Source organism: Sorex fumeus, unplaced genomic scaffold, assembly GCF_029834395.1.
Source record: "Sorex fumeus unplaced genomic scaffold, SorFum_2.1 ptg000072l, whole genome shotgun sequence".
In the NCBI taxonomy this organism is placed as follows: domain Eukaryota; kingdom Metazoa; phylum Chordata; class Mammalia; order Eulipotyphla; family Soricidae; genus Sorex; species Sorex fumeus.
Genome location: NW_026606129.1, coordinates 56,234,335 through 56,260,714, shown reverse-complemented (window position 1 = coordinate 56,260,714; position 26,380 = coordinate 56,234,335). Strand labels below are relative to the sequence as shown.

Genomic DNA, 26,380 nt, shown 5'->3' with positions numbered 1-26,380 from the left:
ACGCTACTGGTGCCCATTCGAGCAAAGCGATGAACAACAGGAGTACAGTACAGTACAGTACAGTACAGTGCTACGGTGCTACTTTTTAGCAGACATTGTATTAATAACACTGACACTTCTAGGCCTTGCTCTTAAGGCATCACACATCACACATGTTAACCCACTAAGTCTTCTTAAAATCCCTTTGAAATAAGATCTGTCATTACCCCCACTTCACAAGTGAGGTAACTAAGCTCAGAAAGCTCTTGTAACTCATTTTGAACAGCAGATAATGTTAGGCAGACTCCTGAATTACAGGAGTTACACAGACTGCTGCACTGCCTCTTTGGGGCAGAGCATATGGAAAGCTTTAATAGATGCTATGCCCTATGCTATAAATGAGTAATTTATTAAATTGCTGTAACTCTTTTTGAGAACTACATTTATACTTGAGAAAGCTCAGGTACTTTCCCAAGAGTCTCTAACAAGTGATGAGGCAGTGATTATTAGTGTAATAACAGCCTATCTTTATACATTTATTTAGTTAGTTCGGTATTGGGTCTGGTAGGTTCTAAGCAATGTTCAGGAAGCCCCCAGGGCTCCATAGGAAATTCTTGATCAGTCAGTATGATAGTAAGTGTAAGGGTCCAAGGGTACAATGTTGCTCGGGACCTGTGGTGCTGAAGGTATTATTCCCTCCTCTCCTCCCCCAGCAGTGCTGGGAGCCTCTAAGGACACTCCCAATGATGCTTATGGACCTCAATGGCTGTACTCAGTGATGCTTGAGGGACCATATGCTGCTGAGAACTCAACCGCTCTATTTTCTCTTGCCTTTCATTCTGAGTATTTTTAAATGTTTAATTGTCTTTAAATTTTTTAATTAAATTCTAAGCAGAGTGCTATACACATAAAACCAATCAAGGCAGAGCAGTTTCTTTTGAGTATGGATGGAAGACACTGATCTCTGCTGATTCACACTCATCCACTGACTACACTGACCTTTTTCTCACCACTCAAATATCTTTGTGAAAGCCTTGGTACTTTAGAGAACACGATTTGAGAACCTCTACTGTGGGTATTTGGAAGGTCCCTAAGACCTTGGATCCAGGCCAGTGATATTTAAGAAAATACTGATGGCTTTAGTCTATTTTTCTGGCACCAGAGAAGAACAAACTGAGACAATAAGACCTATGGGACATCTTTGAATTCCAACTCACGTTCAAAGACACATTCTAAGACACACAATCATATAATTGAAGAATATCAAAGGAATTCTAGTCTTTAATCTGTCTTTGGAAAACACTGAAAGGGTCCCAGAACTAGCTCTAACCAATATCTACTCCCCAACCTTAGTATCATCACTTTCTTCTCCACTCTTATTTTTGCCCTATAGTAAAATAAAGCCTTACTCTCTCCCCAATTGTAAGACTCATTCTTCCTCTTTCTTCTCTCATTTTTTTTTTCACATTTAATTTTATCCAACATTTCAGCCTTCATCTGCACCAGTTTAGGGGCCACATTTGCTACTGAATTGATAATTGCATTTTCTAAAATTGAGGTCTGTAATTGTCTGAGAACTATAATTTTTTATGAGAGAAGCTGACCCAGGAAAGCCCTGTTCTTACTTTAGTTTGGCTAAGGGGGCGCGCACACGCATGCATTCACGCACGCACACACACACACAATTATTTTTAGCCCTATCATAAAGTTAGTAAAGGAAGCGTCCCAAAATAGGGACATTGAAAGTAAGGATAAAAAGGAATAATGCTTCTAAGAAATGTTCCCAAAACAGGGTGTGTCGACTAATGGAAAATAAAACAGGAAACTGACTGACACTTTGGTAGAGGGTGTGGTGTTGGAATGTTTTATGCGTGAAACCCCGTCTTTATCAATATTGTACATTGTGGTACCTAAAAATAAAAAATTAGAAAATAGACAACAGTATCAAAAAAGAAGGGGAAGATGAGGACAAAGACAAGTGTGACTCTGAGGTTATAAACTTGAGTAACTGAGAAAAGGTCAGCCATTGGAGCAAACTGGTAGACAAGTTAGGAAGTCACATATTGGGAGGGTACAACTGGGCAGTGGAGATTTTGTTTATGTAAAGATCATGAGTTGGCTTTTGGTCACCCTGAATTGAGTGGAGAATCTGAGACCACTTGTCCCAGGTGCAATACTCACTAGCCAGGGTCAGGTGAATTAATAGTAAGATACTGCTCTTGGAAGTTAATTTGAGGTTCTCTTAAAAGTAACAGTATTCTCTCACATTAAGGGCTGTATTGGGAGATTTTGATATTGAAAGCCAATGGCTATATCTGGCTATTAAAATTTGAGTTACATCCCTTAGGTGCTTACATTTCTTCATAACTTTATTGCTGAAATTACTAGAGTAGCCTGAAAGTTATAGTTCTGAAGTGTGTCTGGTGTAGGTTAATAAAAAACTAATTAGTGCCTGCACCAAGAAGTCAATTGACAGGTGAACTAAGAACTTGGAATCTTAGGGTCAGAGCAATAGTAAAGCAGACATATGTGGTGCTTGGATCCCCAGTACTACATATGGTCCCTCAAACACCACCAGGAGTGATCCCTGAGTACAGAGCCAGAAGTAAGCCCTGAGTACTGCTGGGTGTCCACTTCCTTACTCTCCCCCACCCCAACCAAAAATTAAAACCATTGGAAATTAAGTTGAACTACAGACTTCTGGCAGGTCAGTTTTAACAAGTGTGAAAGATTCAGCAAGGAGGATTTTGCATAATCTCTTTCTTCTCTGACATCATATTTGGGACAGGAACAATTATTAAAGCAAATAGGGTTAAGATTTAGACGCAGGTTATAAATGCATGGAAGGGCCCAGCCTACTGTGTCTGAGTTGCCACTTGGAAAGACTATAATTTAGATTTTTACACTGCTTTTGGTTATATCATAAGTATGAAAATAGGGTGACCCTCTACTTCATCCTTACCAAATTTTGCTTTGTAAAGTACTTCTGATCTTATGATAATCTAGGAATTATGTGAGAAACTTAATGAGCTTACAATTGCCTTTTAGGTTGTATATATTTGTAAAGTTAAAAATTATGACTATTCTATAATCAAATTGGCATGGTTATGTGACTTTCATAGGTTATACTTTTTTTTTGCTTTTGGACTTGATATATTGCATAATTATCAAGTTTCCTTCTTTTATCAGGATAAAAGTGGAAGATTTTCTGTCTTTTTAATGTCTGAAATTTAACTTGGATATGAACTATAGATGCTTATTCTGAATAAATTCCATGTAAAACTCTAAAAATAATATAGAAACCTTTATGAATTGGAACTTAACATGTCATTGACACATTTTGAAGGGTATTCTGTTGACTTTAGTGATGGATGATCCTATTCTGCCAAGTTTAGCTGGAAGGGCAGCTTTGAAAGCCAAACATCAACTATGGAATCTAGAAACTTCCTGAAACCATGGTTTTAAATCAGCAGGGTGGATGCAGCTTACATCTGTGTGAGGGATGGCATTTCACCAGCTTGCCCCACAGAAAACTCTGGAACAGAACCATAAACACCAGCGTTCTTTGTAGTATGTTGGCTTTTAAAAGTCCCCAGTGGTTTGGGGAGGATAAGGCCATGCATTGGGCCCCCCGGTCCAGTTTTTGGGGACCTGGCTGAAAACCCTGGATATTTGATAGTCTGGCTTAGTTCTATGGTGTATTAGCACCCTATAAAAGTTACATGTCATTTATTTCAAGTTTAGAACCCTCTCAAACTTCAGGACCAAACCAAATTTGAACCTTTTGAGGGTGGAATTCTGTTTATTTTTGGACAAATCTCGCTTCCTAAATGCAAGAAAGGGAGGTGAGGTGCAAGGGGCCTCTGGAGGCTCTTTTGACAACAAACTACATTTGCAAAACTAGGCTTTGATAAGTTCCAACATGAATGAATCTGAAGCACGTAGATTCACTTCCTGACATAGTACTCTAAGTCCTACACACAAAACTGCATTGTGCTCTTCTGCCAACTGTATCTGAAATTTTTATCAAGTAAAGGTTGAAATTGGTCATGTTACTCACCCTCTGATTCTAATAAGTAAATGAAGAAGCTTATTCTCAAATTTAATCAATCGGGGACCTTGATAAATGTAGACATTTTTTGAACTTGCAACATTTATTTTTAACCAGTGACAAAGAAACAATAAACTCCAAGATGCAATGCTCAGGTAAAGGACAGCTGTGATCTTTTTGGGTCTATGGTTCAAACACAAGCTAGCATGGAGCATCCTGAGCCCGAAAGAAGAGAAATAACACTTCTCATTTCATGTGCCTTTCAGATAGAGGAGCTGATGAATGTACTGGAGAAGACCAGACAGGAACTGGACGCCACTAAAGCACGCCTCGCCTCCACACAACAGTCTCTGGCTGAAAAAGAAGCACATTTGGCCAACCTCCGGATAGAAAGAAGGAAACAGCTGGAAGAGATCCTGGAGATGAAGTGAGTACCCAATTTTGCTTTTCTGGTCTTTTTTTTAACTTGTCTTTAGAGATAGGAAAAGAAAAGACTATACAAGAGAACAAGTTTGAAGAAAGGATAATTTAGCTGACATCTGACTGATTATTTTGGGGACTATATTTCATATAGATATAGATGTAAATATATACATTAGTGATAGCTTTCTTGTCCAAATATGTTCTTTGCTTTATGTCTGTTATTAGAAAACATATATCTGCATTAGATTCTGTGAATCTTGTTCAGGGGATGGTGCTGGAATTCTTAGATCTGTGGCATAAGTTTGAGCTAACTGAGACAAGGGATTGTTAACCACAATAGTTACTGATGCATAGCTGAGTTAAATGGAAAATTTCCTGAGGAGGTATTTTTTAATTATGACTATAACTTTGCTAATTATGTTCTTTTCATTTATGTACAATACCTGGCTTGTGTTGGCTTTTATGGAATCTCAAGTTTGACACCTCTTTGTTTAGGAAGCAGGATTCTGAATTGCTGGGTTGGTAAATATAGGCTTGGAGATTTCCCATTTTACTCACACAACAGGGTTAGGGTAGGTAAGGCTAGATCCTACTTTATTTTTCGTTTGATCACCACAGTGCTGCTGTGTTGCTGGGAGGTTGTCATTCCTTGGAGCCTATGACACACTCATTTAACTTAATTTGTTCTGAGAATGAATGTCATCAAGAAAGAGCACAGAGAAGAAAATTACTCAAATTCTTTAGAAATAATTGGCTGTTATAGATCTGTTTCTAAAGAGGTAGATAAGAAGCAGAATTTCTCTATAAATATTTAAGAGAACTTATAACTAATATATAATTTAAATCCAACTTTTTTCCATAATAAGGGATTCATACATAATATTGCATGTTAAGTATGTAATGTAGAATTTCAAATGGGTGGCTTGGTATAGAGGAATAACCTTGTACTGACCCTGAAAATTTTACACATGGTTAACATTAAAGCTAGAAAGTTTAGATTATGCAAAATATGGAATGAGATATTTTAAAGGATTTAATAGTGAGGCCAAATTTTATTCCTTACAACTACCTCATTTTCTTCAAGACCAAAGAAAAAGTATTTTTTCACTTTTATAAACTCAATTTTTGTAATTAAAGTTGATATAATAAAAGTTAATATTATTGTACACAGTTTAAGTTTAGGGCACTGAACTCATCAAGAAATTAACTCTGTGGAACTCAAGTGTTTGCTTATGAGTATCTTGTCAGGATTGAAACCCAAATATTTTATGGCAGGTTCCCTTTATATTACATCATTTTCTCTTGTAATTTATACAAACTCCAGTAGGCTGATTACTTCTCTCTGTTTCAGTCACTGCAATAATCATTCTAAGTTGGAGTGTCTAGCATATGGTTTGTATACAGTAATTGCCGAATGAATGAATAGATTCAATGCTGAGGACTGAATTTGAACTGTATTGAAAACTGTTTCAAGCCTGTGACATTATCACCTTAATCGAGAATGTCTTAATCTTGCTACATAGAGTCCAATCATCTTTGTTCCAATCAGTTGTTCTACAGCCTCCACTTTGATTCTTATATGTCAGGCCAGTACCGTTTATCTCATTGTCTACAGTTATGTCCAAGTTAACTCTCCATCTCTGGCAGTGATTTATTATGCCATTATTAGGAAACTTTCATTTCTTCCTATTCACAAAAAAGAACACAGACCTCCATTTTGAGAGAACAAATAATGGTGAAGTGTACTGGTTTGGGAGTCAGCCATCTGGCTTGGAATCTTCTTGATTCCACATAGTGGCAAGGTGTCTGAAGGGTATGACATTGCGGACCCCCCTGGCTTCCTCCTATGGTGACTTTCATAGCATAGTTGTGAGGAGAAGCACTCAGGAGAATTTGGAACTCAGAAAGTGATAAGTGTGTAAATAATGACACTATCAGCCAATGAAAGTATGTCATTTGTTTAGTGTATTTTGTGGAAAGAATCATTTATCTAATTTTGGTTTTACTTCCTTAAAACATAAAAACCTTTTCTGTGTCTATGTTTTCCCACTTCATTTCATGATTTTTAGATAGCACCTAACTAAGACCTCTTTTGGTGAATTGCCACATGATTGCTGTCATGCTTAATCTGCTGCTACTGCAAAATAAATAGAAAATTCTCCTGTTAATGCCTTTGGTAAAAGTAACAAAGCTTCATTTCATTATGCCCAATATGGACTCCATTCACTATTTAACTGGCCCAGAAACCCTACTTACACGTTTTTATTCCAGGAACTATGGGGAAAGGGAGAGAGGTAGATACAGATATTAGGGAAAATGTTTTTATAGAGAACCCCAACTAGATTTATCAGCCCTTGGACCTTTCAAGTCCTGGTTTGATCAGCCATTATTTTAAAGGTATTCTTAATCGATATAAATTAATCAATATTAACTAAGCCAACATAAGTAAGTGGGAATAGTAAGATTGCATAGTAAGCATTTTTGTTTACAATAACATACAAGCAACCTTGGAAAAAGTATCCCCAACTTATAAACCCTAGTAGAAGGAAGAGACTCAAGAGTAGAGGAAAGAATAGTGGTGCTGTTGAGTCGAGAGAATGGAGATTTGATTTTGTAACTCATTCCTACTGCCAAAGAATTTCACTCTTGCTACTTCAGTTTTCTCTCCAATGGCATGGAAGTGATAATACCTTGTTCTTACTACTCTAAACAATTGTTACAGGGACAGATTCCTTTTTTTTTTTTAAGAAAGTACTTAACTGAAAATAATATGGACCTACATATGTGAAAGTACTTTGAAACATAAAAGGGGCTTTTGAAATGAGAGGTTGCATCTATTAAATTCTTTGCAAAATCAAATGGCACAGAGTTTTAGAATTGGAAAGCAGCTGGGTCCAATTTCCAAGCCTGCATAAACCAGACTGCCTTCCACGTAATTACTAATGAGGAATTCACCAGACCCTGGTAAATACCATCCCATTGCAAGTGATGGTCTCCTAAAGTGGTGATTCTTGTTCCGCAACTTTTACAGGTAGGATTTTAATCCTTATTTTGATGAGAAATGACGTTCTATGTAATCTTCCTATTGTTTTGTTTTAGGTTCTAGAATTATACAGACTTTACTAGACCCCATCCACAAAACAAGCAGTCTGTTTTGCTTTTGTTTTGGAATCCCACCCTATGGTGCTTAGGGCTTACTCCTGGCTCTGTGCTAAGAGATCACTACAGGTGGTGTCCAGGGGACCATATGTGGCACTGGGGTTCAAACCCTGTTTAGCTGTGTGCAAGGCAAGAGCCCTGCCCACTGTCCTGTTGCTTTGGCACTAATAGTCAACCTCTAATATATTTATCTGGGTAATGTTCCTGAGAGAATAAAATTCATAGAGAAAAGTAAAATTACAAAACAAAATTAAAGACCCAAGAGATAGTATAGGGATCAGAGTCCTGTCTTACATACACCTGACTCAGACTCGACTCCTGGCACTTCATGGTCATCTGGTATGGTCCTAGAGGTCCTGAGCACCTCAGGATGACCCTGGATGCCTGTGTCATTACAGGTTTTGAGCAACACTGCACCCTTGGGCCCTGAAACTGGTCTACTGGGCAGGTTGACTGAGTGTCACCAGGAGTGACCCCCACCTCTAAGTATCATCAGGAATGTCTGATTTAGAAGGAGATAGTATTACTTGATTCTTAGGTACTACGTGGTATACCCTGCCCCCTGCAAAAAAAAAAATCCCTCCAGAATTATTCATGAATCTGCCTTGAAGACATAGACACTACCTATACTTTGGAATCTATTTTATAAATATTTTTAAAACAATTTTTAAAAGCTGTTTGTTTTCATTATCTGAATATGAATATCTTTCCAGGTTAAAAATATTAAGCTTTTAAAAATCAATTAATTTATTATTATCCTTTATTGGACACTTGGTGCCAATGTTTTGCTGATGTAAAGTTTTAATAACTATCCTACAGTTTATTTTGTTAACTTTTTAAAAAAATAATTATAAATTAATACACAAGAAATAGTAGCGAGATGCCTCTTGTATGTTTTCACTCTTTTCCTTCCATGTAACAATTTGCAATATTGTGTCAGACTATAATAAGAAGAGATTAGTATTCATATAATTAAGTACGTTCTCAGTTTTTAATGCACTGTTTGGTGGGCTGGGTGGTGTACTTAGTTGTATGCAGTTTTATCACATGTATAAAGTTATGTAAATACATATCTATAATTACAATCTAGACCAAGTCTCCAATGGGGACGTTACTGGGCCCGCTCGAGCAAATCGACGATCAACGGGAGGGCCTTTACCTTTTACCTTTACAATCTAGAAAGACACAGCACTGTTCTATCATTATAAGAATTCCTCCTGCTACTTTTAAGTAAGCATGTCTACAACCAACAGCTTCGTTTTTATCCAGTTTTGTTTTATGTCATTTTGGTGTATACCTGTCTACAATTTTGCTGATTTTCTTTGGGACAGGAGAGGCTACTGAATTTAGATTCTAGAATTAGGTTCTAGAATTATACAGACTTCATTAAAGTCCATCCACAAAATAGGCAATCTTTGTTCTGCTTTTGTTTTGGAATCACACCCTTGGGCCCAAATATTTCAATATGGTTCATCTTAGGGCTGGAGCTATAACACAGCAGGTAGGGCATTTGCCTTGCACGCGGCCGACCTGGGTTTGATTCCCAGCATCCCATATGGTCCCCTGAGCACCACCAGGAGTAATTCCTGAGTGTAGAGCTAGGAGTAACCCCTGGGCATCACTGGGTGTGACCCAAAAAGCAGGAAAGAAAATAAAAAAAGATATTTCATCTTTGTACTCTAATTTTAAACTTAGACTGAATTTAGAATGAGACAACATTGCTTGATTCCCTTCATTGAAAGATTTCACATAAGTTGGCCTATATTATTTACTGTGAGTTTTCTTTTAATATTAAATATCTAAATCTTCCTATGTGACAGATATTCAATAAGGTAAAAAAGGTAAAGGCCCTCCCGTTGATCGTCGATTTGCTCGAGCGGGCCCAGTAACGTCTCCATTGGAGACTTTGTTGTTACTGTGTCTGGCATATCGAATACTCTCGGTAGCTTGCCAGGCTCAATAGCACAGCGGGTAGGGCGTTCGCCTTACAAGCGGCCAACATGGCCGACCCGAGTTTGATTCCTCCACCCCTCTCGGAGAGCCCGGCAAGCTACCGAGAGTATTCGATATGCCAGACACAGTAACAACAAAGTCTCCAATGGAGACGTTACTGGGCCCGCTCGAGCAAATTCAATAAATATCTGAGAAATAAAAAAGGGTTAGCTAAAAATTTTAAATATTCATAAAAAAACTACTATGTGGCATTACTAGTCTACTTTAAACAGAAAAATTCTGAATCCTATAAAGTTGTATTTCAGTAAAATGACTGAAGGTAGTGAAATAGCAAATAAACAAGTAAAAATGTAAATAAATAAGTCAGTCACTAACATAACTTCTTGTTTAACAAGATAAAGTAGAAATTCCACTTAGAAAGCTATTTACAGGGGCTGGTAATATTGTATAGCGGATAGACTGCTTGACTTGCACACATCTGATACAGGTTTGATCCCTGGCATCACATATGGTCCCCTGAGCACTCCGAGAAGTTATTCCTGAAATCATAACCAGGAGTCAGTCCTGAGCACTGGCTGGTATGCACCCCAAGACCCCAAAAGGAGAAATCCATAACCAAAGAAAAGGACCCTGGTGATTATTTGGTGTAAAGAGGGACATGGAAAACATATTATACTTTCCTATTATAGTTTGACGTTCTTTTTAGAGCCTGAGGCCAAAAGAGAGCCTGTGACTATGTTTCCTATAGTATTCTTCCTTCAACACTCTTTCCCAGTTTGATCTTTATTGGTTGGTATTCTAACTGCCAGTCATTATCCCACACTGGCAGGAATTAAAAGTTCCCAGCCATATATTTTCATAAAAGAACATAATATTCGCTTTCCCTTGTGTATAACGTTATTCTTTTACTTAAAACATATCTAAAATCTTTTGCTAAAACATTTCATGATGGTTCATCTTTGTTACATTTGCTCATATTTAAAAGGGATTTTATTAAAATAATATTAAGAACATCATTCTATATGTTTGGTTTTATTAATGCCAGTTAATAAGCTTACATTCCAGTAACCAAAGCTCAATTATTTAATTTGTGGCAGGTGAATTTGATATCTGTGGCTAAAAGGAATTGGAAGCCATGAGATACAGTACTTAAAATCTATCTGTGTGCATTTTTGCTCAAACTATTTCAACTAGCACAGTAATTTAATAGGCAGACAGGGAGGCTAACTGATATTTTCTATTTAATATTAAATACTGAATGAATAAAGGTTTTGAGAACTTCCCAATAGTTACATAATTTGAAGAGTATATTTTAGAACTTTTTGTGGTAATTTCATGTAGTTATGTTTTGTCAAGATTCTAAGGGGACCTCTACATGTTATAATCCTCTGATTATCTTGTGAGATTTGTCTTCATTTACTGGTATTGTTGCATTTTAGACATATTCTCTAGATTGCCTTGAAAGTCTTTGTATATACTGAGCTGTTTTAGAAAGTTTACAGTGAGTAAGACATCAGCCTATTCCAAAGCATATCCTGTTGGCCTCTTTGATCTAGAATCCTTTTTGAGAGACCCACTCATTAGGTAAGTGCCCTTCAAAGAAGAAGCAGGGTAAAGAAAGTGATAAAATCGTTTCATTTTTTACTTCATGCCAACATGAGAAAAGACAAATCACATTTCCTCAGGGAAGAATTCTGAGTGCCTGGTAATTTCAGCAAGATAAATGGATCCTGGGGAAAGAGTTTTGAAATCAACTGTTACTTAAAATTGATAAACTCAGATACAAAATGGTTATGACATCTTAGAGATTTGGAAGTTGAATGGAATTATACACTTAATAATTATTTTAATCTTCAAAAGATCACATCTAATGTTGTCTTTAATATGTTAGTAACAAATTTAATGTTGTTATTAATTATTAGATAAACCCATGTTCAGTGATTCATTTTGGAAGGGAGGGCATTGCATCTTCTAAGCAATGATGGGGTCTATTAAGGACATACTTAGCAGTACCCAGGGCCTCCAGCACCACACATAGAAGGTACTCAGGGTGCCATGTGGTTTTGAACTGCAAATTCAGATAACTTGAGCCAGAGAGATAGAACAGGATAGGATAAGACCCTTATTCTATTGCCTGCATACCATATAGTCCCTAAGCGCTATTGGGGGTCATTTTGACAACAGAGCCAGGGATAGCACCTAAGGATATCAAAGTGTGGCACTATCCTCTGGCCCATCCCCACTACCCAAAAAAGTAACAAAAACTCAGATATCAGCACATACCAGGCATGCACCTTTGACTGTCAAGCCATTTTCCCAGCCTTTATACAATGATCTCTTCAAATTCCAATGGACCTTAAGCTTCAACAATCTGTTCTTTTGCTACAATGAAATTGCCTATAAAAACTTTGGCATGTGAAAAAATACTATGAAATGCATCCTAGAATGTTCTAGTTTAACTGTGTAAGTTTGTCTCCTGCTTCATTTTAAAAGGTAGCAAAGTCAGCTGAAACAGCAATGAAGACTGTCACAGCTCTCTAAGTTACCCGTTGAGATTGAGTCCAGGAAGGAGAGAAGGAGTAAATGTCATTGAAGGATGGGTGTTCAATCACTGTATGACTGAAACTCAAACATGAAAGTTTTGTAACTGTAGCTCACAATGATTCCAATAAAAAAAAAATTACTCAATATAACATTGATGCACAGTTCCTAATCCTGTATGATTTCTGTTTTCCTTTATAAAACTCTGAAGTGGATGGCTTTGAGCTTTTAGCAGAAGAGAGCAAAATCTACACAAAGATAACATTGAACAAATAAAACACAATTATTTTTAAAGGATAGTAACATTAGGACAGTGGAAAAGTCTAGTTAGTTTTTAATGCAAGAATTGTAAATTTTTATATTTATACTAGTAGCTCTGGACTTACCAGGGACATGTGCTACTTATGTCTTGATACTTGATACTCTCTCTATATAATTCAAGATTTTTGCTTTAGCTCCTGCCATCCCATTCATATTACAGTTAGCAGAAAGGAGGACGGAACTCTGCTGCCCTTACTATCTATTGACATCTGAATCATTTAACAACTCATGCAATAAAGAGTTTTTGAGCATCAATTCTATACAAGGTCTGATTTAATCACTGGTCTAAGTTAACAGAAAGGTAAAAACAATCCCTCAATTTCTAGAGCTTATATTCTGTTCTGTTTTGTTTTGTCTTGGGGACACACTAGCAGTACTCAGGGCTTATTACTCCTGGCAGAGCACAGGAGACCATATGTGTTGCCGAGGATCAAATCCACTGTAATCTTACCCGCTGTACTCTGTCTCTGGCCAGTTAGTGCTTTTACATTCTACATAGGCACAAGAGTTCAGTTGTAAGAAGGGGCTCTTTCACCAATGTTTCAGCCACAAGGTCACACCAGGTCACACTTCTTTGCATGAAAATATGGTAAATTGAGCCTTTAACTGGCTGGTTCCATGACCAGCTAACATTCATAGAATATTGTTCCCAGATAGGAAGGGACAGATGGAGACTGGTGACAATTAACTATCTGTGGAAATGTTAAAGTATGAAAGTACCTTCACGTGTTTTCTCTCTGTTAGATGTAGTAAATTTTAAAAACAACTTATTATATCTAACAAAACAGACATGTATTTGTGTCCAAATATATCTAGTCTACATCTGAGTTCTATTCTGGGTTCCCTGGTTTGTAAACTATTGGAGAGTTCCATGGTGCATGAACAGATTGAGGGATACCCGAGATTCTGCACATGCTCAGGATGGATGAAGAATTGTATTTCGAGAGAATGTCATGAGGCAGATGCTTCCCTCAACTATTTTTTGATGATACATAAGAAAAGAAGTAGACTTGGTTTACTATTTACAATTATACAGAGAAGTGTGCTATAGCAGAGGTAGAGAATTAAAAAGGTGAAGTCCTTTCTCAAGTACTTTGTAGAGTTTGGTAGCAGATGGAACTATTACAGTAGGTTTGGAGAATTGAGGGTCAGGGTGGGGGAGGAATAACACCTACTGATCTCCACAATTCTGAGGGTCAGCGTGGGGGAGGAATAACACCTACTGATCTCCACAATTCCTTTCAGTGGTGATTCCTTCATCTCACTAATCAAATGACCTGGAATATAGGTACCATTTAGGAGCTGCCAGAGTCTTTCTCTGCTGGAGGAGCTCAATGTGAATGTAAAAATTTATACCAGAAGTCAAAAATGACTGTGCAATATCAGGTAAATAAGAGATCCATAGAAGAACTGCTGTATATTTTTGTACATTACCTTTATTTTTCATGAGACTACTTGTATGTGAAATAGACAGACCCAAACTGAGGTATATTCCACAGATCATTACAGGAAATGGTTGAATTGCATGTCAGGTAAAATCAAGAACCTTTCACTCTCTTTGCCTTAAGGGATATCCTATCTGATAAACATACCTTTAGAGACTTAGACTATGTGAGTCATGTAGGCAAGTATTCTGTGCATGGAGATGTTGGAGGATAGGACTACTAGTGGACATTTATTAAGTCCTTATAGTACATCAGACAGTGGCTAAGTTTTTCACCTGTGCATTGCTGCTGGCTGCTGTGAGGTGGGGATAATTTTGCCCACATTACATAGATGCTGGAGCGATAGCATGGGCTGGAGCAATAGCACAGCGGGTAGGACATTTGCCTTGTGCACAGCCGGCCCGGCCAAGCTGGATTCGATTCCTCTGCCCCTCTCGGAGAGCCTGGCAAGCTACTGAGAGTATCTCGCCCACACAGCAGAGCCTGGCAAGCTCCCCATGGCATATTCAATATGCCAAACACAGTAACAAGAAGTCTCACAGAAAATCGATGAACAATGAGAGGACAGTGCTACAGTTCTGCATAGATGTGAAAACTGCAGATCAGCCACCTGGCACTCCAATACAAGCATGGTTCACACTAGAGTCTGTCAACTTAACCATTGACTGCACTGTCTCCCGGAGAAACAATCAGGATATCGTAAAAGCTCTATGTCTGGGAATCTTAGGGCCACTTTTGATTAAGTAATAGAAGGTAGTGGGGAAGATAGGTTCTTTTCTCAAATTGCTTTGGGGGTGAGAGTGAGGGTGGCGATATGGAGCAGGGCAGCAGGCTGAGGTGCTGGTGGGAGTGGGGGCAGGATGAGAGAGAGTTGGAGAGGGCCTTTGAAGTCTCTGTCCTTATCTTAAAACAAAATAAGAGACACACTGTCTTCTGGCCAAAAACATGCACTGTATGTATAGTTTTAATAGTAAAAAATGTCAGTCAAGAGGACCCTTGACCTAGTGGTTTTTAATAGAAATACAAACATTTTCTGAGCTAGAGCAGTATAATCTTTCAGCTTAAATAATCATAATCAGCAGTTAAATAATCTAAATGCTTGTGAATCATAAAGCTTAAATAATAAGCACCATACTTCATGTTATCTTTCTCCTCACAGCAGTTCAGTGGGGCCTAGGGAAGGTCAACTATTAAAAAAGAGAAAGAAAGAGAAATGCATAGCCCTCTTAACTTCTAAATACAGGGCACATCAGAAGGGGTAGTTGTGGTCCCTTCTTCAATCCAAGAGCAACATCCTGTTGGAGGAATTTGGTTAAGTACTTGATCTCACACAGTGGGGGTACTGCCAGATTCAACTCCAGGAGGCAAAGGACAGGACAGCCACATCTCATACAGCAAAATCAGGGGGGCAGAAATCAAGGTCAGATGCAGTGACTTTTGGAACTTGTGCCCTTCGTGTGAGTTTGCTAGTGATAGCTGAGTGAGCCAGCCTACTTGACCTCTTGTCAGTTCTGGACTGGGTTCTGGACTCAGATGACCATGTTAACAGGCTATGATTTTCTAGACCCATGATTTTCTTCCTCGTAACAATTTTGTCTCATAGTTGACATTTGGCAAATTTCAGAAACATTTTGGTTGTTACAACTGAAGGGGCCTCAAAGGCTCGGGTACTGCTACACATCTCACAATGCAGAAGGAAGCCTCCATAAGTAAAATACGAATTATATAGCCCCAAATGTCGATAGTCCTTGGGTTGACTTGTATTTGATACTCCCCCTTTTTGATGGCTACTTATTAAACTAGAGAAGAGATGAAATCTTGGTTATTGTCTCTATGATAACCATAGTGATAAGTCAAAATAAAGCCATTCTGACTTACTTTGGTGGGGGTTATGCCCAGGGGTGTTTGGGGAGCCATTTGGTATCAAGGATCAAGCCAAAGGCTCTTACATGCAAAACATGCACTCTAGTCCTTTGAGCTATTGCCCTAACCTATGACTTGATACTTTTCCCCCATTTAGGGGGGGATTTACTCCATGCTCAAATTCAGAGATGGGTGGTCTAGGAACTTCTTATTTTGTGCAGATGATTTTGATCTCTTGTCCTATTTGTTCTCTTAGAACTACAGACTGTGTAACTTCTCAGTGAAATTATACGGGTCTCAGATCCAAGTCCCCAAAGAACTTTATTCCCTGTGAGATAATACTTCTGGCTCAGATACAAAAGACATTATCCACAAGTCCCTGCTTCTCATCAGACCACACAGTCCTCTCCAGCTCTGATAGTCCATCATTCTCTAATCTCTGACTCTGTATGGTCCTTCCTTTGACTAACTGTTAATAAATCAAGGGAATGAAATTGGACATCTCTCTAGCCCCTTTTCTTTTTTCTCTCCTTTGTTTATTCCTTCCACTTGTTCTTTTCTCATTACATTCCTCTGAATACTTTGTCATATTCTAGGGAATCACCCTCATCAGTTGCTCAGTTAGAGCAAAAAGAATAGCAGAAACCCAAAGGCACTGCAAAGGTAGCGGGAGTGCCAGCTCAGGATCTAGAGGCATCAGTGAGAAAGAGTGTTACCATCTTCCTACCTCAATTGTGAAGAGCAGGTCTTGGAGCAAATCCCAACTGGTAGACTTTGTCTTCACATAGTGTGTTCTTTGTATTGTTGCTAGAATACAGCCTGATAGAACTGGAGAAACCTTAATCTTGAAGAGGCAAGTGGAGAGTAGATATCAAGATTTGCTCTCACATTGAAAGGGAACATAAGCATGGGCCGGAGCGATAGTATAGTGGGTAGGGTGTTTTTCCTTGCATGCGGTCAACCCGGGTTTGATCCCCGGCACCTGATATGGTTCCCCAAGTACCGCCAGGAGTAATTTCTGAGTGCAGAACCAGGAGTAATCCCTGAGCATCGCTGTGTGTGACCCAACCCCCCTAAAAAGGAAGGGAACATAAAAAAAAGCTCCAGAATGGTGAAGATTTCTAGATAGGTACAGCATGGAGGTCAGGAAACCTCTGAATGTCCTGAGTCCCTAGGAAAAAGCATCTAATACAAGTTTATCAAAAGAACTTATAGATGATGATAAGTATACCATGCTTATTATTAGTAGCTGCCTCTTCCTCCTTCATTCAACCTTATCTACTACCTCATATATCTTATATACATCTCTTTTTTCATTTTATTTATTCATTTCTTTAATTTTGGATGCTGTGAATTAATTCATTTATTCAATAAATATTTATAAAATCACCTACTATGTTCACAGTGTGGTTCTAGGTAACTAGGCTCTTTCAGAAATAACAGATAAGAATCTCTCTGTTTTTACCAGTAGCTCGACTCCAATCCGAGTAGGCTGGGAGATCTCGGCCCCGGAACCCGTGTGGATTTGTCCCTCTGCCAGTACCTTCAGGTGTGCGGAGAGTGGTCTCAGCATGGTGGTGGCTGGTCCTGGAGGTCTTCGGCTGCCGGAGCCCTGGTCGGGGTGGGGAGGAAAGCTCAACCCGCTCCCCTCCAACGGGTCCCGGCGAGGAACAGCCAGGCGCGGGGGCAGACTGCAAATTCCAGTAGGCAGGGGTCACACCCACCACCTGGCCCCCTGGCGCCATGTAATCTCATCGACGGCCAAGACTCAGAGACTATAAAATCCAGCTCCCAGAACCGCGCGGCCGCATTTGCGGCTGCGCGACATCTTATCCGGACATCTTTTATGACTTCTTATCATCTCATTCCTACTTTGGACAAACTTGCAGGCTATCGAATGTAGCCTGCCCACAGGGCAGAGTCTGGCAAACTCCCCGTGGCGTACCAAATATGCCAAATACCAGTAACAATGATGGGTCTCATTCTCCTAAAGAGCCTTGAATATAATCTCAGGGTTAGGATGAAAGAGACGTTACTGGGGCCTGCTCGAGGCATTCGACAAATAACAGGAAGATGAAATGAAATGAAATTACCAGTAGCAACCTGGCAGAATGAGATGGAAAATAATAAACCTAACATCTAAGTAAATTATGTACTACATAAAGCAGCAGCACAAGTGATGTGGAAAAAGAAAAAGTAGTTCAGGGTATGACCAATTGATGTTATGGCAGAAGGAGGATCAACTTTTAGATAGTTTGTCAGGATGATCACTTAAGCACAGATTTGAAGAAGACAAGAGGAAAGATAATCAGGCACATACTGGAAGAGAGGCCCAGCCAGTGGGAACAGCCATTGCAAAACCTTAAGGCAAGAGCTTGCCTGATGGGTTCAAGCAACAAAAAGCTGTCTGAAGAGACTGGAGCAGAGCAAGGGAGAGGGCGTGGGGAATGAGAAGAGATTGAGAATATGGAAGGCACTTAAAGGATTTTATTTTTCATATATTACTCAATAGAATCTTAGAGCATTTGGTGAAAGAAATGTCACGATCTTGTGTACATTTTAAAAGAATCACTCTTATCAAAGCACTAATGAGAGACTGCCCTAAAAGTCAGGGAGAAAGCAGAGGTTATTAATTGTGATTAATATCAGCAATCATAAATGATAGATGAAGTCAGAAAAGAATGGGTAAAAATGGGAAGAGGTGGTCAGATCTGGTAATTGCAAGGTGAAAACAGATAAGATTTCTTCAAGTTCCTCTTTTTCATTTTATTTTATTTTGGTTTGGGGGCAACTCCTGGCAGTGCTCAGGATTTAGTCCTGGTTCTGCACTCAAGGATATTCTTGGTGGGGTCAGAGATCAAACCCAGCTTGGTAACATGCAGGCATTCTCCCTATTGCTCCAGCCCTTTATTCTTTCTTCTTAATTAAATTTTTATTTTAGTCACCATGATTCGTAATGCTAGAGTCTCTCATATATACAGTGTTTCAACCCCACATTCTCCATAAAAATGTTTGCTTCCCTTTATAATTGTCTCAGAACCCCCCCCCCCCCAACAACAACAACCCCGGACCTCTCCCCAACCATCTCTCCACTATAGAATGCTCAGTTCTTAGACCAATTCACAGATTTTGTTGCTTTGGGCTACTTTTTATTTTCATATCCCACAAATGAGAGGTTAATCTATATCTGTCCCTTTCTTTCCTTCTGAGTAATTTCAGTAATTTCACTCACTATGATACTCTCTAGTTCCATCCTTCAGCTTGTTTTGTTAACATTTTCCTTTTCCTTACTTTTCTAACCTATTTCTTTATGGTATGCTAAAGAGCTATGAAGTTCAGGTATCTTCTAGATTTCTTATTTTCAACACTGATTGACTTGCTAGATTTCAATGTTGATTATTAGGGTGGCAGGAGATAATCCAAACACCAAGTTGGCAGGGGGAGGGCGAGGGGGGAGGGCGGATAGTGAGAGAGAGGGAGGGTGAGAGAGGAGGAGGAAGAGAGGGTTGAAGGGATGGAGAGAAAAAGGGGGTGAGAGAGAGAAGGCATATATGAAAAAGGAGCTGGTTTTTCTGACTCTGACATTCTTGTCTGGAGAATGAGATACTGAAGTTCATGCACTTAGTTTCCCAGGAGCAAGGTGAGCACTTAGCTTGAAGCTCAGCAGCCTATAAGAGATAGCCAGTTTTTTATTTTCCAGCCATGCAATTTGGGAACCAGCAAATTGTGAAAATTGAAATGTCCTATTTGACTTGATATTTGAGGTAGCCTCATGTGACTGGGATCTTTTTACCTGCCAGAGGCAGGTTATTTTAACCTGCTGGAGGCTGTGACCAACATGGAGAATTTGTTATTACATAACAATTGATGCTTCTTCTACTTGAAGAGATTTGCAGAGTATGCTGCAATTTGTGCCAGATGCAGTTATTATAAAAGTTAAACTGCTGGCATTCTATTCTGTTTTGAACTTGGCGTTAGTGTGTTCACTTCACTAATCTCTGAGTTTAGGAATACTTTTATTTCCTGGCTCTATCTTTGGAAGTTTTCTTGAAAAACTTTCCTATTAGTGCCTAAGATTCCCATCAATTAAGGCAGGGATATATTGGGTAGGCCAGTAGTTATTCTCTTCTCACTCCTACCCACTCTATTTTCTGGGAAGATACTCCTGCCTTCAGAAGCATTTTTGGATTCCCCTGCTGGCACACTCCAGATTGGGTGCAGGGCCAGAAGATGGGATTGTGGGAGTAGAGAAGGGCAAAGGCAAAGGAATAGCCTCTCAGTTGTCTTCTGGCTCTGAGGACATTTCTGACTGTAGCTACTGATATCCATAACTGTTATTCCCTCTCAGTAGGGCTGCATCCTTGGCTCCCACTATATCTGCAACAAACTCATGGGTTAGACCATTTTGAGAAAGAACTGTATAAAATGTTTACACTTTCCATATTAAGTAATTTTGGGAAAAGGAAGCAGATCCCTTGCTGCTATGGCCAAAATATTGAACAAAACTTGTCATGCTGTGATTTTCTAAGGAACAGCTGACTTTCAAAGGAGCCTTCAACATGAGTGACAACTGCTACCATGCCCCAGAGAGATATGGGAGTCCTTATAGTCTTTGGATGAGTGAGAACAGTCCTGTTTCTACCATGTACCAGGAAAAAGCTATTTCTCTTGCTTTCCTGAGGCTAGAAGAAGTTGATTTGACTGAGCAAGGATAATATTCTAGAAATGGAAGGAAGGAGAATTTTCTAGGGTCACTGAGTAGCGTACTAGTCTATGGTCTCCAGGACATGGGTAGCATCATTTTAGTCAACTTCAGGGCTAAATGAAGTTCCATCAAGCTTAAGACATGGCAGCTTTAAGCATCCCCTGCCTTTAAACAGCATTCCAAGTTCCAAGCCAAATACTTCTTACTGATTCAATCCTTTGCTCAGTCATCAAACCATTCCTCCTTTCATAATATAAGTCATCTGGCATGTCAGGGTAATTTGTTGAAAGACTAGATGAACAATCTGATGTCCAGAGGAATGCAAGTTTACAGCTGGGATAGTGGGACAAAAAAAAAGGGGAAAGATCTGTTGAGTAATGAGAAAATCCTAAATAAGAGAAAGACAATGTAAGATTTGGCTGGAGGTTATGATGGTTCAGTGGGAATTAATTTGTGTAGATGTCAGACTGGTGTATGAGATCAGGGGTGGAAGCATATCTCAAGAGGAGGGGACCACCTGTACAGTACAAAGGCCCTGTGACATAGAAATGCTTTTCTTCTTGACCATAAGTGAGGAAATAAGATTGACTGGGCCTAAATAAATGGCTAGAGGATCATTACAAAGGACCATTACTGTATTCCTACCTTGTTTCATATACCTGAAAAGTGTGTCATAGTCATGTCAACATGTAATTTTAATATCAGAGCTAAGTACTGTCACCCTTTCACTTTACACTTGTAAAAACAGGGAGGTTAAGTAATTAACCTAAGGTCACAAAATATCAAAGCCAGAGTTGAATCTCTCAAGACCATAGTAATCTGGTCACTTTTTTTGATAACCTACCTCCCACATCATATGGCCTCTGGCTTTCATGCACAGAGTAGATGTCTTTACTACGAGGAAACTGCTGCTGTCTTTTAGGTAAGCAGGACTTGTTCTAAGGATCATGTTGGTTGGTCGAGAGGGAAACATGTAAGGGATTTCAAGAGATCAGTAGGAAGCCATACTTAGAGTGGGGTTAGAAGAGTTATTGCAGCTATGAGATCCATTTGGCCATCACTGTTCCACTCCATGGGCACTTTAATTTCTCCATATAAAAGTTCCCTGTACAATTTACTTGTAGAGAAAACTTTCAATGAAAAAACATTTTGAAGTTAGATCTTCTTATAATTTGCATGAATTCATTGAATGCCTATATTTAGAGGAGAAGAATTTTTTGGTTTTATTTTGGGGCCACTCGAGTATTTTGGGGCCACACCCAGTGGTATTCAGGGGTTACTCCTGGCTCAGGAATCACTCCTGGTGAATATAGGGGACCATCTGGGTTGCCCGAGATCAAACCTGGATTAGCTGCATGCAAGGCAAGTGCCCCACCTTCTCTATTCTCTTTCCAGCCCCAAAGGAGAACTGTTTAAAAAATTTGGTCAATTAAAATTTTTCTACTGCCTTTTTTTTTTTTTTGCTTTTTTGCTTTTTTGCTTTTTTTGCCTCACACCCAGCAATGCACAGGGGTTACTCCTTGCTCTGCTCTCAGGAATTACTCCTGGTGGTGCTCAGGGGACCATATGGGATGCTGGGAATCAAACCCGGGTCAACCACGTGCAAGGCAAACACCCTACCCACTGTGCTATTGCTCCAGCCCCTTCTTCTATGTACTATAGTTAGATTCTAAGTATATCAAGAAGACATCTCTCTGGTGTGGTATTCAAGCAGAAATGTCGGATAAACACATGAGCATCCAAATGAGATATGGCTATAAATCTGAAGAGGTTGTTTCTCTATCTCCAAAAGCAGGGAGTGTCTCAATGGAACAACAGGGAGTGTTCTTACTAAAATTATATTTTTCCTGGTTCACAGAGCAAATGGACTTTTATGAATTGTTGTTAAAATCTTTTATTAAAAAGTCAACGATAATACAATGATAATACAAATGAAAAAAAAAACCCATTAGCTTTATCGATCAATTGAATTCATTGTGAATCCTATTGTAGGATAACATTGGCTTGTCCTTTCTCCCTTGCCACAGGGAGCTAAGGTTCATCGGGTTACACCCATCACAGTGCTCCCTGGTCACTCCCATTCCTCTGTTTATCTGTAAACTCTTCTCTGTGCTCTCCTCCCCAATCAGCTGGCCACCTTTTATACCTAATCAGATTCTGTTGGCTTATAAGATCAGATCCTTCTAAGGACTTGTATTGTATTGAACTTGTATTGTAAGTTATGTCTTTTGCATAGTCTACCTTAAAGCAATGTTCTTTCTGTATAGACACAGGAAATAGTTAATATTATGCTTTGTAACTTGGGAGTTGATTGATTCCGAATATTTACTCCTGGGCATCTGCTTTCTTGACTCAGTTGCCCTTAGTTCCTAGCACCCAAAAGCAGGGTCCCAACAAGGGACTGAATGGACCCAGGACAAGCTGTGAGCTACCCTGGCATCGAAATGGGCCACAAAGCACCACAATACTCAACTATAAGTTGAGGGCATGATCATGGACAAATGCTGTCATGATCCAAAGGTAAGTAATGACGAGACTAGGACCCTGTTGGGGCTAGGAAGACTAACCTGGCCTGAGGACTGCAGAATATATAGTAAGGTGTTCTCGGGAAGAACCAAACTGTAAGTTTATATCTCGTACTGTGTTCATACAGAATGACATTGCTAGAAATATTGGAAGTAGACTTACAACAACTATTTAAGTAGATTACTAGCTGAGGAAAGAACACAACCTTGTTGGGATCCCACCCTTGAGTGGATCTCCTAGTAATCTGGAATAATCTCTTTAGGTGAGATTTTTATCCTTGAGTTAATCTCTTTGAGGAGTGGCTTTACCTCTCTTTGCTGATTTGTTAATGTTTAACACATCTTTGTGTCACCATCCTACGTGATTGCTATATAAACAAAGACTGTAAACTCGGAGGGGGCTTGGGCTCGAGAGACAGAGACTGAGGCTCAGGCTGAAGCTCAGGCAGAGGCTCAGGCTGAGGTGCGGGCTCGGGTTCGGGAGCTTGGGCTCCAGAGGCAGAGTCAGAGGTGAGAGTGAAGATTGGAATAAACTACAATTGGTACTGACCAGCCTGGCCCTCGTTCCTTTCTTTGCCTACCTCGCCGTTGACCTCCCTGGGGTGGGGGAAGTGGCATGAGACTACCAAAGGCGGGCGACAGGAGAGATAGAGTGCTGCAGGACCTTTTTGAAAACACACACCTATTTCCCTTCTAGCCCCTACTTTCCTACACCTGCACTTGAGTTATTCTGAAGCAAACCCCAGATGCTATAGAATTTCACCCATAAATACGTCAATGTAAATATTTTCTTAGATTAAAAACTCTGACACCATATTTCACTTTGAGATGGACAACACTTTTTACATAAAGTGGAAACTCAAACCCAAATGTGAAACAATTAGATTTTAATTCTTTATAAACTTTAGTATAAAACAGTAAAGAGGACAAGTTAGTGATATTATACATGAAAACCATAGGGATTTAAACGAGTTGACAACATTCTCAAATCAAATCTATTCTCATTAGTTTATATTTAATCTTGCTATTCCCAGGACTGACTTATTGATGTCTTGGGTATAGTTTTGTCAATAATATTGGTGATTTTTGACACATCTACACACAACTGAATGGCAAGGCCTTTTCTCGATCATATCTTTCTTCTTGAATATAGGGAAACTGTGAGTTCACAAAATAAATGAATGAGCAGTGGGCAGACTCTCTCCCCACCCAGGGACGCCAGATGTGTAATTACAATGTAAAATGAATGAGCAGCAGTGGTGGTTTGGTGACCATGAGCTGCTTCCCCACCCTGGCTTGTTACCACCAACAATGAATGCATGAAGGAGGGAATAGGGCTGCCAGGCTGGTTGGTGATCAGTCGCAGTTTATTCCAATCTTGTCTCCCTCTGCTCATTTCAGTGTCACCCACTCTGGTATTCTTCCTGTCCCCCCCTGCTACTCTCTCCTCTCCCCACCTCAGTCTTGCCACCTTAGCCTAGAACCAAACTTCCACACACTGAGAATAACAACTACCCCTAGATCAGATAGAACAATCAACATATATAAAAGCCCTTCCTTATTCTAAGATAAGACAAAGATCTCCTGCTGCTAGGAGATCCTAGCTCAAGGGCAAAATATCATCTAGGTGTTAAGTTTCTCCTTTCCTTAGTCCAACAACCATTTAAACATTCATCTTAATTCTACTTCTGAATAATATTAGTCATTTTGTATGGACACAGTAAGAGATACATTAAGCTTAGAGAGTGGCTCTCCTGGGGACATCTCTCTATAGATTCCAGACTACTGTGCTCAGTCCAGATGAGCCCTTACTAACCCTAAACAGGGTCTGCTCCAGTTGTTACTCTTTGGATCATGACAGAACTTGTCCGTGACTATGTTCTTAACTTATAGTTAACTATTATGGTGTTTGGCTTGTCCCTTTTCAATGCCATGGTGGCTTACAGCTTGTCCTGGGTCCATTCAGTCTCTTCGTTCCAGTCTCTGCTTTGGGGTGCTAGGAACTAAGGGCGACTGTGGCTTAAATCAGGTAAACAGATGCCCAGGAGTGAATATTTTTTGGAGTCTGTTAACTCCAGTTACAAAATCATAGCATAACTGTCTTTCTGTGTCTATACAAAAAGGACATTGCTCCTTTGTAAGCTATGCAAAGGACATAAGGAGGAGGAAAAAGCAATATTTCACTTACACACACAAATCCAGAGAACTCTGAAGAGCTTGACTTTACAAGTCACACAAGTCACTGCTTAGGGGAAATAAGTGATTAAGAGGTAGAGAAAGTAGAGCAAAGAGAAGTTAAGGATGAATACAGAGGAAATAGGAGTGCTTTGGGAGGATTGTGGTGCTTATTCAGTAAGCCTAAGCTCCTTGTGGCAGAGGAGAAAGCACAACCCAGTATTATTCTACAGGGAACTATTCAGTATTTTGAAAAAAATAAAATAAATATCATTTGATAAACAGAACAAACTGGTTGCTGATCACATCCTCTTCCTCTAAAGATTGTCTTGACTAGGGCAGTATTTCTGCAAAGTATGAAACTAAACTTAAGCTCTCTTTGTAGTACAGTTAAACGCTTGGATCTTTAGTGAGGAACAGATATAACCATAACTCAGCTTTTTATACTGTTTTTCTTAACTTCTGCACAGCCTTGCTTATTAGCCTTCATTCTTTCATTGAACTATCATTTATTGCTTTAACTATAAATATTCATGCTAGATATTCTTCTCATCATGGCTTAGACATGGTCCCTAATTCCTAGGAATTTACTAAGCATCAGTGTTCTTCATCATTTGCATGTTGATTGTACATCTATCTTTGAGAAGAATTTGGGGAACAGTGGGTTGTCTTTATATCCAAATATCCTCTCTATCTTCATGCCATCAATACAGTAAATCTGGGCAATTGTTCGACTGAATAACAATTCAACCTAGGATTGATATTCAAATTAGTTTCACTAAAGCACACAGTGAAGGCATAACAGGTGGACTGGGAACATGAGCAGCTTTCTAGCCCTGGTTGCAATAGATGTTGGACTAGGAAGTATCCCAAACGGTTGGAGAAATGTGGAGAGTCACACACCAAGCCAGGCTTTAAATCAGTCACATTTAGTTGAAAATTAGTCTACACCCAAGTAACACTAAGTGCCATCATGGAAACTTGGTATTTCATACCAACTGTCCTGTCCTCTGCTCAGTAAAGGTCTTCCATAATAATATGACAGTATCCCTTAGAAGAGGTTCTTTGGTCTGTGCTAGTCTCTAATGGCAATGAGAATCCATTAACACCAAGCTCAAGCACTGGGACTTTAAGAGGTCAGATGACTTGAAGTTGAATCTCAACCCTATCCACTTACTCTACTAGCACTCTAACCTTGATCAAATGTGTAAATGACATTACCTTTCCTATGTAGTTCCCT

General features: G+C 39.3%; 1 protein-coding gene across 5 annotated transcripts in view; it reads left to right on the top strand.

Annotated features, from left to right (window-relative positions):
• ERC2 (ELKS/RAB6-interacting/CAST family member 2) overlaps nt 1–26,380 on the top strand; it is a 1,123,201-nt gene that overhangs the window by 700,159 nt on the left and 396,662 nt on the right. For all 5 annotated transcript variants that reach the window (XR_008794491.1, XR_008794489.1, XR_008794490.1 and 2 more), the window contains one exon: nt 4,297–4,457. Coding sequence is in view for 1 of the 5 variants with exons in the window: in XM_056129131.1 (XP_055985106.1) it covers nt 4,297–4,457 (161 nt within the window). In the remaining 4 variants the exon portion in view is untranslated. The remainder of the gene's footprint in view (nt 1–4,296; nt 4,458–26,380) is intronic.